The sequence below is a fragment of the Penaeus vannamei genome, chromosome 28 (assembly GCF_042767895.1).
Source record: "Penaeus vannamei isolate JL-2024 chromosome 28, ASM4276789v1, whole genome shotgun sequence".
NCBI lineage: Eukaryota > Metazoa > Arthropoda > Malacostraca > Decapoda > Penaeidae > Penaeus > Penaeus vannamei.
The window spans coordinates 6,239,843-6,252,342 of record NC_091576.1 but is presented as its reverse complement, the minus strand read 5'-3'; the positions used below and the strand labels follow the sequence as shown (position 1 = coordinate 6,252,342).

General features: G+C 52.0%; 1 protein-coding gene across 1 annotated transcript in view; it reads left to right on the top strand.

The window, feature by feature from the left end:
* Positions 1-12,500, top strand: part of LOC113806664 (neprilysin) — a 48,142-nt gene that overhangs the window by 6,334 nt on the left and 29,308 nt on the right. The window contains exons 4-12 of the mRNA XM_070141732.1: positions 536-639; positions 1,679-1,795; positions 2,284-2,445; positions 2,651-2,734; positions 3,335-3,540; positions 4,686-4,886; positions 11,252-11,356; positions 11,853-11,994; positions 12,442-12,500. The exon at positions 12,442-12,500 is cut by the window's right edge and continues 41 nt beyond it. Of these exons, the coding sequence (XP_069997833.1) occupies positions 536-639; positions 1,679-1,795; positions 2,284-2,445; positions 2,651-2,734; positions 3,335-3,540; positions 4,686-4,886; positions 11,252-11,356; positions 11,853-11,994; positions 12,442-12,500 (1,180 nt within the window). The remainder of the gene's footprint in view (positions 1-535; positions 640-1,678; positions 1,796-2,283; positions 2,446-2,650; positions 2,735-3,334; positions 3,541-4,685; positions 4,887-11,251; positions 11,357-11,852; positions 11,995-12,441) is intronic.

Genomic DNA, 12,500 nt, shown 5'->3' with positions numbered 1-12,500 from the left:
GTTTGTTCCTTGTTTGTGGGATAGAAATGTGTTTATTTTCCTTTTTTACTTTTCTCGTTCAGATATAATTTTTCATAATTTTATAAGATATATAATAAGACATAATCTTATCGGATATGATAATATGATAATAATTTTCATAATTTTATTAGATATAATTTTCTTTTTCTTTATCTTTTATTGTGATTAACGGTGATGATAACGATAGAATCACGACTTGATTATTGTTTTTGTTGTTTTATTTCTATTTTTATCACATTTTAATTAACGTACTACTGTTCTTCTTATAAAAAGAATGTTATGCGTGTAATTTCTATTTCTATTTCTTTTTTCTCTTTTATTTTCCCTTTTACTATTTTGATATAACCATCAGTACCAAATTAAAAAAAAAAATAGGTAAATAAAAACTAAACAAATTAAAATAATAATGAAAAAAAACATACAAAAAAAAACACACACACACCAAAAACATCAAATCAAAGAATAATAAAATAAAATAAAATCCGGTGTGTCTTCGCTTCCTCTTCCCCCGCAGACTGAGAGGATTCTTGGCCCGTCGGACGCCCTGCGAGAGACGCCTGGCGGTGGCCGTGGTCGCCCTCGCCTTGGTGCTGGCCGGTCTGGGCGGGGTCATACACGGTGAGGGGGCGAGTCAGTGGCAGACTCAGAGTCAGTGTCAGTGGCAGAGTCAGTGTCAGTGGCAGAGTCAGAGTCAGAGTCAGTGGCAGAGTCAGAGTCAGACTCAGAGTCAGTGTCAGACTCAGAGTCAGTGTCAGAGTCAGTGTCAGAGTCAGTGTTAGAGTAAGAGTGTCAAAGTCAGTGTCATTGTTAGAGTTATTGTCAGAGTGTCAGTCATTGTCAGTGTCAGAGTCACTGTTAATGTCAAGGTGTGTCAGAGTCAATAAGAATCAATGTCAGAGTCCGAGTCTGTCAGAGTCAGTGTCAGAGTTAATAAGAATTAATGTCAGCCAATGTCAGAGTCAGTCTGAGTCATGGAAAGGGTCAGTGTTAGACATCAACAGAAATACGAGATATGACAAACTGCCTTAGAATGAGAGAGAGATAGAGATAGATAGATAGATAGATAGATAGATAGATAGATAGATAGAGAGAGAGAGAGAGAGAGAGAGAGAGAGAGAAAGAGAGAGAGAGAGAGAGAGAGAGAGAGAGAGAGAGAGGGAAAGAAAGAGAGAGAGAAAAAAAAATGACCACCAATTAGCAATAGAAAGGGGTAAAGGTTGCCGACGCATGATTATATTAACGAAAAGAAAAGGGTATCTCTTACTTTATTAATTGAATGTATTAATAACAAAAAAATATTGCACCACCTTTCCCTATAGATTAGTTAACTCTAATGCCTGTATGATATACATCCATCTAAATATCTGCTGTGTATTACCTTAAAAACATTTATAATGATAGTAACAAAATCCACTTATTTTTCTTCCTTATTTTTTTCTTCTCTTTTTTTTTCATTTTCTTCCTTTTTTTCTTTCTTGTCTTCTTATTATTAATATTATTATTTTCCCACTTTCTTTCCTCTTCTTTTTCTCATCCTTTTTATTTTTCTTCTTTCTTTTTCTTCTCCTTTTCCTTTTTCCTCTTCTTCTCCTTTCTTACTTCATCTCCTGCACGGAAGTCACACCTCCTCTAAAACGTGGGCGTGGTCTCCCTGCAGCACGCCCTCAACGATCCCTCTTGACCTTGACCTTGACCTCAGGTGCGCCCCGGTGGCTTCAAATCCCCCAGTTCTCCCAGGCCGAAAGTTGCAACACCAGGGAGTGCGTGAGAGCAGGTATGTCTGCGTCAGGATATTGGGTGTATTGCATATTGCAAAAGACACTTCATTCAAGATTTTCTGTGTAGAGTTGTATGTCTATTCTGCGAGGTTTTACACACACACACACACACACACACACACTCGCACGCACGCACACACACACACGCACACGTACACGCACACACACACACTTGCACACACGCACGCACGCACGCACGCACACACACACACACACACACACACACACACACACACACACACACACACACACACACACACACACACACACACACAGGCACAAACACACACACACATACACACATATAAAGACACACACACATATATAGACACACACACACACACACACACACACACACACACACACACACACACACACACACACACACACACACATAAACACACATTCCGATAACACAAACTCCCTTTTAAATACTCGTGTTTGGAAGACTAATTTTACCTTTTCGTAAAAAAAATAACAACAGCTGGTGATATCATCGACGGTTTGGACGAATCAGCTGATCCCTGTGAAGATTTCGTAAAGTTTGCCTGCGGAGGATGGTTCCGAGAACATCCCATACCCTCCATGGAATATCGCTGGGGGCTCTTCGACACCGTGGAAGAACGGACGGTTTATGATATCAAAGGTGATGTAGTTTAGTTGATGAGCAAGATGGTCTATGATATCAAAGGTTGTAAAGTAAAGTTTAGTTGAGTTTACCCTCTCGATAATTTTAGATATTCATAGAAAACGGGGAAATCGTGAGGGGAGACTGATATTTGTGTTATTTTGCTCACAGGTATTGGCATTTCTTTTCATGATTCCCTTTTTAACTAATTTGATTTTTCCAGGACTTTTGGAGGAAGATTATACAGAAAATGAGATTTTCCCCGTGAGAGCTGCGAAAAAGGTTTTCAAAGCTTGTGTCAACAACAGTAAGTACTTCCACAAGTGCAAACACAGTATTTAATTGCAAATGTATAAAAAAATACATCCCTACATTCCGTTACCCATGCAAATAATATGACATTATATCATATATTTACGATGATTTTCGCGTGCCAGTGTATGAACAAGAAGCTAAGAATAGACCAATAAAAAGAACCCAAAAAGAACGAGAAACACTCCGAGAGCGCATACCTCCGCCAAGGCAATAAGATCACAGATGCAATGAATTATTCACACTTGAATAATTACATTAAATTCACTTCCTTCTCAAGTGCATTGGTGACGCCCATGTTTTCCTTGTTCGTAATGCTAATGAATCCTTAAAAAAAAATCCTGGATTCATATCACGACCCGGATCACCACCAAAATCGAATGGCATCTAAGTTGGGCTAAGACACGCCTCTGGTAAAAAAATCGTTACAATCTGTTCACAACTTCCTGACTTATCCAGCTAACCAACTAACCAACAAACTAACCAACGCTACCAAATTGTAAACGCCTTGGCAGAGGTAACAATACATCCTTAGGAATTGATCTCAATCCGACCAAGGAACCACTAAATCCTGACCAACAATCCCTCCCAACAGCCGCGTGGAGAGAGGTCAGCTTGCGACCTCTGCTTGACCTGCTGAAGAGCGAGGGCGGTCTCCCGATGCTCGAGTCGAACTGGACTGGCGACGACTTCGACTTCGTGACGTCGATGGCCCGGATGAGGGGTCTGTACGGCGGGATGGCCGTCGTTAGCCTCACGGTAGAAATGGACAGCTTTAATACGTCTTCGAACGTTATTCTCGTGAGTGGAACATTTGATGATTTTTATATTATTATTATTATTATTATTATTATTATTATTATTATTATTATTATTATTATTATTATTATTATTATTGTTTTGGTATATCGTATGAAGTCAATATTTCCTTTTCTTCTTGTATTCTTTTCTGTTGCATGTAGACATGTAGACACGCATACGCATCATTGTAGGTACACACACAGAGGGATAAATGAAGAGCTGAATATGAAAGCACACACATACACTTAAACATACACACACACACACACACACACACACACACACACACACACACACACACACACACTCATTATTTTGCCTAAATTACATCACTCTTCCCCCCCTTCCCTCCCCCCAGTAAAACAAATGACACCTACTATCTCCCTACCTACCCATCTATCTATCTATCCACCTATCCACCCTACCCACCAACCTATCCACACAATCCCTTTATGGATTTTCACCATTAATCCCTTTTTCAGCAATTTTTATCTTTTTTTTCTTCTTTTTTCTTCGTTTTTTTTCTTCTCTTTCGTTTTCTTCTTTTTTATTCACCATTCTCCTCTGTTCCCTCCTCCGCCTCGCAGCTGAGCCAAGGATTCCTCCTACCCACCAACCTATCCACACAATCCCTTTATGGATTTTCACCATTAATCCCCTTTTCAGCAATTTTTATCTTCTTTTTCTTCTTTTTTCTTCTTTTTTTCCTTCTTCTCTTTCGTTTTCTTCTTTTTTATTCACTATTCTGCTCCGTTCCCTCCTCCGCCTCGCTGCTGTGCCAAGGGTTCCTCCTACCCGCCTACCTATCCACACAATCCCTTTATGGATTTTCACCATTAATCCCCTTTTCAGCAATTTTTATCTTCTTTTTCTTCTTTTTTCTTCTTTTTTTCCTTCTTCTCTTTCGTTTTCTTCTTTTTTATTCACCATTCTCCTCCGTTCCCTCCTCCGCCTCGCAGCTGAGCCAAGGATTCCTCCTACCCACCAACCTATCCACACAATCTCTTTATGGATTTTCACCATTAATCCCCTTTTCAGCAATTTTTATCTTCTTTTTCTTCTTTTTTCTTCTTTTTTTCCTTCTTCTCTTTCGTTTTCTTCTTTTTTATTCACCATTCTCCTCCGTTCCCTCCTCCGCCTCGCAGCTGAGCCAAGGATTCCTCCAGATGCGACGGGAATCCCTCCTGGAGGAGAACTCCACCACGAACAAGGACAAGTATCTCACGTACATGCACACGTCCGGCGCTCAGATGCTGGTGGAGTTGGGGCGAGACACGGAGCAGGCGCTGGCGACGCTGGTGGAGGACAGCCTCGCCATGTGGGAGTTCTCCGTCGAGTTGGCGAAGGTTGGTGGGGGTGGAGGGAGGGAGGGAGGGGAGGGGAGTGGGGTGAGGGAGAGGGAGGGGAGTGGGGAGTGTAGGGTAAGGGGAGGGAGGGGAGTGGGGTGAGGGAGGGAGGGGAGGGAGTGGGGTGAGGGAGAGGGGAGTGTGGGGTAAGGGGAGGGAGGGGGAGAGTGTGGGGTAAGGGGAGGGAGAGGGGAATGCTGGTGGAGTTGGGGCGAGACACGGAGCAGGCGCTGGCGACGCTGGTGGAGGACAGCCTCGCCATGTGGGAGTTCTCCGTCGAGTTGGCGAAGGTTGGTGGGGGTGGAGGGAGGGAGGGAGGGGAGGGGAGTGGGGTGAGGGAGAGGGAGGGGAGTGGGGAGTGTAGGGTAAGGGGAGGGAGGGGAGTGGGGTGAGGAGGGAGGGGAGGGAGTGGGGTGAGGGAGAGGGGAGTGTGGGTAAGGGGAGGGAGGGGAGAGTGTGGGGTAAGGGGAGGGAGAGGGGAATGCTGGTGGAGTTGGGGCGAGACACGGAGCAGGCGCTGGCGACGCTGGTAGAGGACAGCCTCGCCATGTGGGAGTTCTCCGTCGAGTTGGCGAAGGTTGGTGGGGGTGGAGGGAGGGAGGGAGGGAGGGAGGGGGAGAGGGGTGAGGGAGAGGGAGAGGGAGAGGGGAGTGTGGGGTAAGGGGAGGGGAGTGGGGTGAGGGAGTGTAGGGTAAGGGGAGGGAGGGGAGGGAGTGGGGTGAGGGAGAGGGGAGTGTGGGGTAAGGGGAGGGAGGGGAGAGTGTGGGGTAAGGAGAGGGAGAGGGGAATGCTGGTGGAGTTGGGGCGAGACACGGAGCGGGCGCTGGCGACGCTGGTGGAGGACAGCCTCGCCATGTGGGAGTTCTCCGTCGAGTTGGCGAAGGTTGGTGGGGGTGGAGGGAGGGAGGGAGGGAGGGAGGGAGGGAGGGAGGGAGGGAGGGAGGGAGGGAGGAGGGGGGGAGAGGGAGAGGGAGTGTGGGGTAAGGGGAGGGAGGGGAGAGTGTGGGGTAAGGGAGGGAGAGGGGAATGCTGGTGGAGTTGGGGCGAGACACGGAGCAGGCGCTGGCGACGCTGGTGGAGGACAGCCTCGCCATGTGGGAGTTCTCCGTCGAGTTGGCGAAGGTTGGTGGGGGTGGAGGGAGGGAGAGGAGGGGGGGAGTGGGAGAGGGGAGTGTGGGGTAAGGGGAGGGAGGGGAGTGGGGAGTGTAGGGTAAGGGGAGGGAGGGGAGTGGGGTGAGGGAGGGAGGGGAGGGAGTGGGGAGTGTGGGGTAAGGGGAGGGAGGGGAGAGTGTGGGGTAAGGGGAGGAGAGGGGAATGCTGGTGGAGTTGGGGCGAGACACGGAGCAGGCGCTGGCGACGCTGGTGGAGGACAGCCTCGCCATGTGGGAGTTCTCCGTCGAGTTGGCGAAGGTTGGTGGGGTGGAGGGAGGGAGGGAGGGAGGGAGAGGGAGGGGAGGGGAGTGGGGTAAGGGGAGGGAGGGGAGTGGGGAGTGTAGGGTAAGGGGAGGGAGGGGAGTGGGGTGAGGGAGGGAGGGGAGGGAGTGGGGTGAGGGAGAGGGGAGTGTGGGGTAAGGGGAGGGAGGAGAGAGTGTGGGGTAAGGGGAGGGAGAGGGGAATGCTGGTGGAGTTGGGGCGAGACACGGAGCAGGCGCTGGCGACGCTGGTGGAGGACAGCCTCGCCATGTGGAGTTCTCCGTCGAGTTGGCGAAGGTTGGTGGGGGTGGAGGGAGGGAGGGAGGGAGGGAGAGGGAGGGGAGGGAGTGGGGTAAGGGAGGGAGGGGAGTGGGGAGTGTAGGGTAAGGGGAGGGAGGGGAGTGGGGTGAGGGAGGGAGGGGAGGGAGTGGGGTGAGGGAGAGGGGAGTGTGGGTAAGGGGAGGGAGGGGAGAGTGTGGGGTAAGGGGAGGGAGAGGGGAATGCTGGTGGAGTTGGGGCGAGACACGGAGCAGGCGCTGGCGGCGCTGGTGGAGGACAGCCTCGCCATGTGGGAGTTCTCCGTCGAGTTGGCGAAGGTTGGTGGGGTGGAGGGAGGGAGGGAGGGAGGGAGAGGGAGGGAGGGGAGTGGGGTAAGGGGAGGGAGGGGAGTGGGGAGTGTAGGGTAAGGGAGGGAGGGGAGTGGGGTGAGGGAGGGAGGGGAGGGAGTGGGGTGAGGGAGAGGGAGTGTGGGGTAAGGGGAGGGAGGAGAGAGTGTGGGGTAAGGGGAGGGAGAGGGGAATGCTGGTGGAGCTGGGGCGAGACACGGAGCAGGCGCTGGCGACGCTGGTGGAGGACAGCCTCGCCATGTGGGAGTTCTCCGTCGAGTTGGCGAAGGTTGGTGGGGGTGGAGGGAGGGAGGGAGGGAGGGAGAGGGAGGGGAGGGGAGTGGGGTAAGGGAGGGAGGGGAGTGGGGAGTGTAGGGTAAGGGAGGGAGGGGAGTGGGGTGAGGGAGGGAGGGGAGGGAGTGGGGTGAGGGAGAGGGAGTGTGGGGTAAGGGGAGGGAGGAGAGAGTGTGGGGTAAGGGGAGGGAGAGGGGAATGCTGGTGGAGTTGGGGCGAGACACGGAGCAGGCGCTGGCGACGCTGGTAGAGGACAGCCTCGCCATGTGGGAGTTCTCCGTCGAGTTGGCGAAGGTTGGTGGGGGTGGAGGGGGAGGGAGAGGGAGGGGGGGAGAGGGAGAGGGGAGTGTGGGGTAAGGGGAGGGAGGGGAGTGGGGAGTGTAGGGTAAGGGGAGGGAGGGGAGTGGGGTGAGGGAGGGAGGGAGGGAGTGGGTGAGGGAGAGGAGAGTGTGGGGTAAGGGGACGGAGGGGAGAGTGTGGGGTAAGGGGAGGGAGAGGCGAATGCTGGTGGAGTTGGGGCGAGCCACGGAGCAGGCGCCGGCGACGCTGGTGGAGGACAGCCTCGCCATGTGGGAGTTCTCCGTCGAGTTGGCGAAGGTTGGTGGGGGTGGAGGGAGGGAGGGAGGGAGGGAGGGGGGAGAGGGGTGAGGGAGAGGGGAGTATGGGGTAAGGGGAGGGGAGTGGGGTGAGGAGGGGAGGGGAGTGGGGTAAGGGGAGGGAGAGAGGGGAGGGGGGTGAGGGGGAGAGGGAAGGGAGGGGGGTGAGGGGAGGGAGGGGAGAGTGGGGGTAAGGGGAGGGAGGGGAGAGTGTGGGGTAAGGGGAGGGAGGGGAGTGGAATTTCTCCGTCGAGTTGGCGAAGGTTGGTGGGGTGGAGGGAGAGGGAAGGGAGGGGAGTGGGGTGAGGGAGTGTGGGAGTGGGGTGAGGGAGAGGGAGAGGGGAGTGTGGGGTAAGGGAATGGGGTGAGGGGGGGAGAGTGTGGGGTAAGGGGAGGGAGGGGAGTGGGGTGAGGGAGAGGGGAGTGTGGGTAAGGGGAGGGAGGGGAGAGTGTGGGTAAGGGGAGGAGAGGGGAATGCTGGTGGAGTTGGGGCGAGACACGGAGCGGGCGCTGGCGACGCTGGTGGAGGACAGCCTCGCCATGTGGGAGTTCTCCGTCAGGAGTTGGCGAAGGTTTGTGGGGGTGGAGGGAGAGGGAAGGGAGGGAGGGGAGAAGGAGGGAGAGGGGTGTGTGGGAGTAAGGGGAGGGAGAGGGAGAGGGGAGTGTGGGGTAAGAGGGAGGGAGGGGAGGGGAGTGGGCTGAGGGAGAGGGGAGTGTGGGGTAAGGGGAGTGTGGGGGTTAGGGGAAGGAGGGGAGTGGGGTGAGGGAGAGGACAAGTGTGGGGTAAGGGGACAGGGGAGGAGGGAGGGAGGGAGAGTGGGGTAAGGGGAGGGAGGGGAGAGTGTGGGGTAAGGGGAGGGAGGGGAGTGGGGTGAGGAGAAGGAGAGGAGAGTGTGGGGTAAGGGGAAGGAGGGGAGTGGGGTGAGGGAGAGGAGAGTGTGGGGTAAGGGGAGGGAGGGGAGTGTGGGGTAAGGGGAGGGAGAGGGGAGTGTGGGGTAAGGGGATCGAGGGGAGTGGGGTGAGGGAGTGTGGGGTAAGGGGAGGGAGGGGAGAGTGTGGGGTAAGGGGAGGGAGGGGAGAGTGTGGGGTAGAGGGGAGGGAGGGGAGAGTGTGGGGTAAGGGGAGGGAGAGGAGTGGGTGAGGGAGAGGAGAGTGTGGGGTAAGGAGAGGGAGGGGAGTGTGGGTAAGGGGGAGGAGGGAGGGGAGTGGGGTGAGGGAGAGGGGAGTGTGGGGTAAGGGGTGGGAGGGGAATGGGGTGAGGGGAGGGAGGGGAGGAATGGGGTAAGGGGAGGGAGGGGAGTGTGGGGTAAGGGGAGGGAGGGAGTGGGGTGAGGGAGAGGAGAGTGTGGGGTGATGGGAGGGAGGGGAGTGGGGGAGGGAGAGGAGAGTGTGGGGTAAGGGGAGGGAGGGGAGTGTGGGGTAAGGGGAGGGAGGGGAGTGGGGGAGGGAGAGGGGAGTGTGGGGTAAGGGGAAGGAGGGGAGTGGGGTGAGGGAGAGGAGGAGTGTGGGGTAAGGGGAGGGAGGGGAGTGTGGGGTAAGGGGAGGGAGGGGAGTGGGGGAGGGAGAGGGAGTGTGGGGTAAGGGGAGCGAGGGGAGTGGGGTGAGGGTGAGGGAGTGTGGGGTAAGACAGGGAGGGAGGGGAGAGTGTGGGGTAAGGGGAGGGAGGGGAGTGGGTGAGGGAGAGGAGAGTGTGGGGTAAGGGGAGGGAGGGGAGTGGGTGAGGGAGAGGAGAGTGTGGGAGTAAGGGGAGGGAGGGGAGTGTGGGGTAAGGGGAGGGAGTGGAGTGGGGTGAGGGAGAGGGGAGTGTGGGGTAAGGGGAGGGAGGGGAGTGGGGTGAGGGAGAGGGAGAGTGTGGGGTAAGGGGAGGGAGGGGAGAGTGTGGGGTAAGAGGAGGGAGGGGAGTGGGGGTGAGGGGGAGAGGAGAGGTGTGGGGTGATGAGAGGGAGAGGGAGTGGGAGGGAGGGGAGGGGAGAGTGTGGGGTAAGGGGAGGGGTGTAAGGGGAATGGGGAGGGGAGCAAAATGGAGGGGATGGAGGGAGGGGAGTGTGGGGTAAGGGAGGAGAAGATGGAAGGGGGGAGAGGGAAAGAGGAGAGGGAGAAAGGGAGGGAGGGTGGAAAGGAGAGGGAGGAAGGGGTAGGAGGGAGGAAGAAATGGAGGGAGGAAGGGAGGAGGGACGTAGATGTGGAATGGGAGGAATGGTGAGAGCGAAAGGGTGAGAAAGGGTGGGAGTGGGGGAGAGGGAGAGGAGAGTGTGGGGTAAGGGGAAGGGAGTATGAGGTTGAGGAGGGGAGCGAAATGGAGTGATGGGGAGGGGAGTGGGGTGAGGGAGGAGAAGGTGGAAGGGGGGAGGGGAAAGGAGAGGGAGAAAGGGAGGGGAGGGAGTGGAAGAAAAGGAGAGGAGAGAAGGGGTAGGAGGGGAAGAAATGGAAGGGAGGGTGGGAAGGAGGAAGAGGGAGGAGGGAAGGAGGGATGTGGAGGAATGGGAGGGAAGGGGGAGAAAGGGTGGGGAGTGGGGAGAAAGGGTGGGAGTGGGGAGAGGGGAGGAGGAGAGACTGGGGTAAGGGGGATGGAAGCGGGAATGGGCAGAGGATAGGGAGGGGAGTGGAGTAAGGGAGAGGAGAGTGTGGGGTCAGGAAAAGGGAGAGAAAGGAGAGGGAGGCGAATGAAGGGACGGGGAAAGGAGTGGATTGAAGGGATAGGGAGGCGAGTGGGGTGAGGGAAGGGGAGTGAATAAATAAATAAAATAAAACTGTATGGAAAACAAAACAATACAAAAAAAAACAACAACAGAGGTAAAAACACAAAAAAAACGGTATCCTAATACTGTTTAAAAATACGAGTATTTAACAAGTACAGAGGCTAATGCGTGAGTAGGTAAATCCGTCAATAGATTAGCCTCGATTGCATGAATGAAACATAATTGATCTTGTGAATGAAAGGGTGCAAGTGTCTACACATTAAAAGCTTGTGTAACAGAGGGAGAGGATGGAGGTGTGGCTGTGGGAAGAGAGAGAGAGAGAGCAGAGAGAGAGAGAGAGAGAGAGAGAGAGAGAGAGAGAGAGAGAGAGAGAGAGAGAGAGAGAGAGAGAGAGAGAGAGAGAGAGAGGCGGAGAGGCAGAGATAAGCAGAGAAAGCGAGTCAGAAAGACAGAGAGAGAGAGAGAGAGAGAGAGAGAGAGAGAGAGAGAGAGAGAGAGAGAGAGAGAGAGAGAGAGAGAGAGAGAGAGAGAGAGAGAGAGAGAGAGAAAGAGAGACAGACAGACAGACAGAGAGACAGACAGAGACACAGAGAGAGACAGAGACAGACAGATAGCGACAGAGACAGACAGAGACAGACAAACAGACAAAAAGAAATAGAAATAAGCTAAAAAGACAACCAAACAACACCAAATCAACAAGACACGCCCCAACGCAGGACCAAACCGGAATGTGACCCTTATATTCCCTCGCCTTAAAGATCACGGTCCCGGAGTCGAACCTGGGCGACCCGTGGCTGACCTACAACCCGACGACCATCGCTGACCTGCAGGCGAAGTGCGACCAGGCGGCTCCGGGGTTTAAGGTATTGGTTTGGTTGTTATTTTATATTACTTATTTATCTGTTATCATTATCTTATTTCTTTTTTTTTTCTTTTTTTGGTGGGGGGTTGTATTCTTGTTCCAAATTAGTACACAGGCACAGAGGCTGTATATATACACACACACACACACACATATATATATATATATATATATATATATATATATATATATATATATATATATATATATATATATATATATACTTATACATATATGTATACATACATGCAAACATACATACAAAGGTAACAACGTAAACAGTATTAAATCAAAATTAAATTAAATCATATCAAATCCAGATTCGAATCCAAATCTAAATCCAAATAAAATGAAATATAATTAAACATCTGAATCAAAATCATAATAGAGATAAGATTCAGAATTAAAACAAAAACAAAATAAAAATCAAAGTTGGTATTAGAATAAGGACAATAACAAAGATAAAAAAGCAATGAAAACAACTTCCCTCAAAATAGTTCGACTGGCTCCGATTCCTCCGAGAGACGTTCCGCGAAGCCGAAGTCGAGGTCACCGGCGAAGAGAGACTCGTGGTCGAGGTTCCGAACTACCTGACGGCGCTGATGAGGCTTCTGAAGGCGACGCCGAAGAGGGTCCTGGGTGAGTGTGTTCTGTTGATGAGAGAGAGCTTGTTATTCATTTATTTATCTATTTTACCTTTTTTTATTCATCATTTTCTAGATAAGAAATGGGAATAATGGGAGGAGAGAGAGGGGGGTGGATGGGAGTGAGAGAGAGAGAGAGAGAGGGAGAGAGAGAGAGAGAGAGAGAGAGAGAGAGAGAGAGAGAGAGAGAGAGAGAAAGAGAGAGAGAGAGAGAGAAAGTGAGTGAGTGATAAAATCGAGAGAGAGAGAGAGAGAGAGAGAGAGCAGAGAGAGAGAGAGAGAGAGAGAGAGAGAGAGAGAGAGAGAGAGAGAGAAGGAGAGAGAGAGAGAGAGAGAGAGGCATAAAGCTAGACAGTCATATATATGATTTAGACATACAGCTAGACAATCATATATAGACAAGAAAAATAAAAATTAAGTTTGATTTAATTTTCTTTCTCAGCGAACTACTTACTGATGCAGCTGGTTCAAGGCATGGCGGATGAGGTCTCTGTGGGCTCC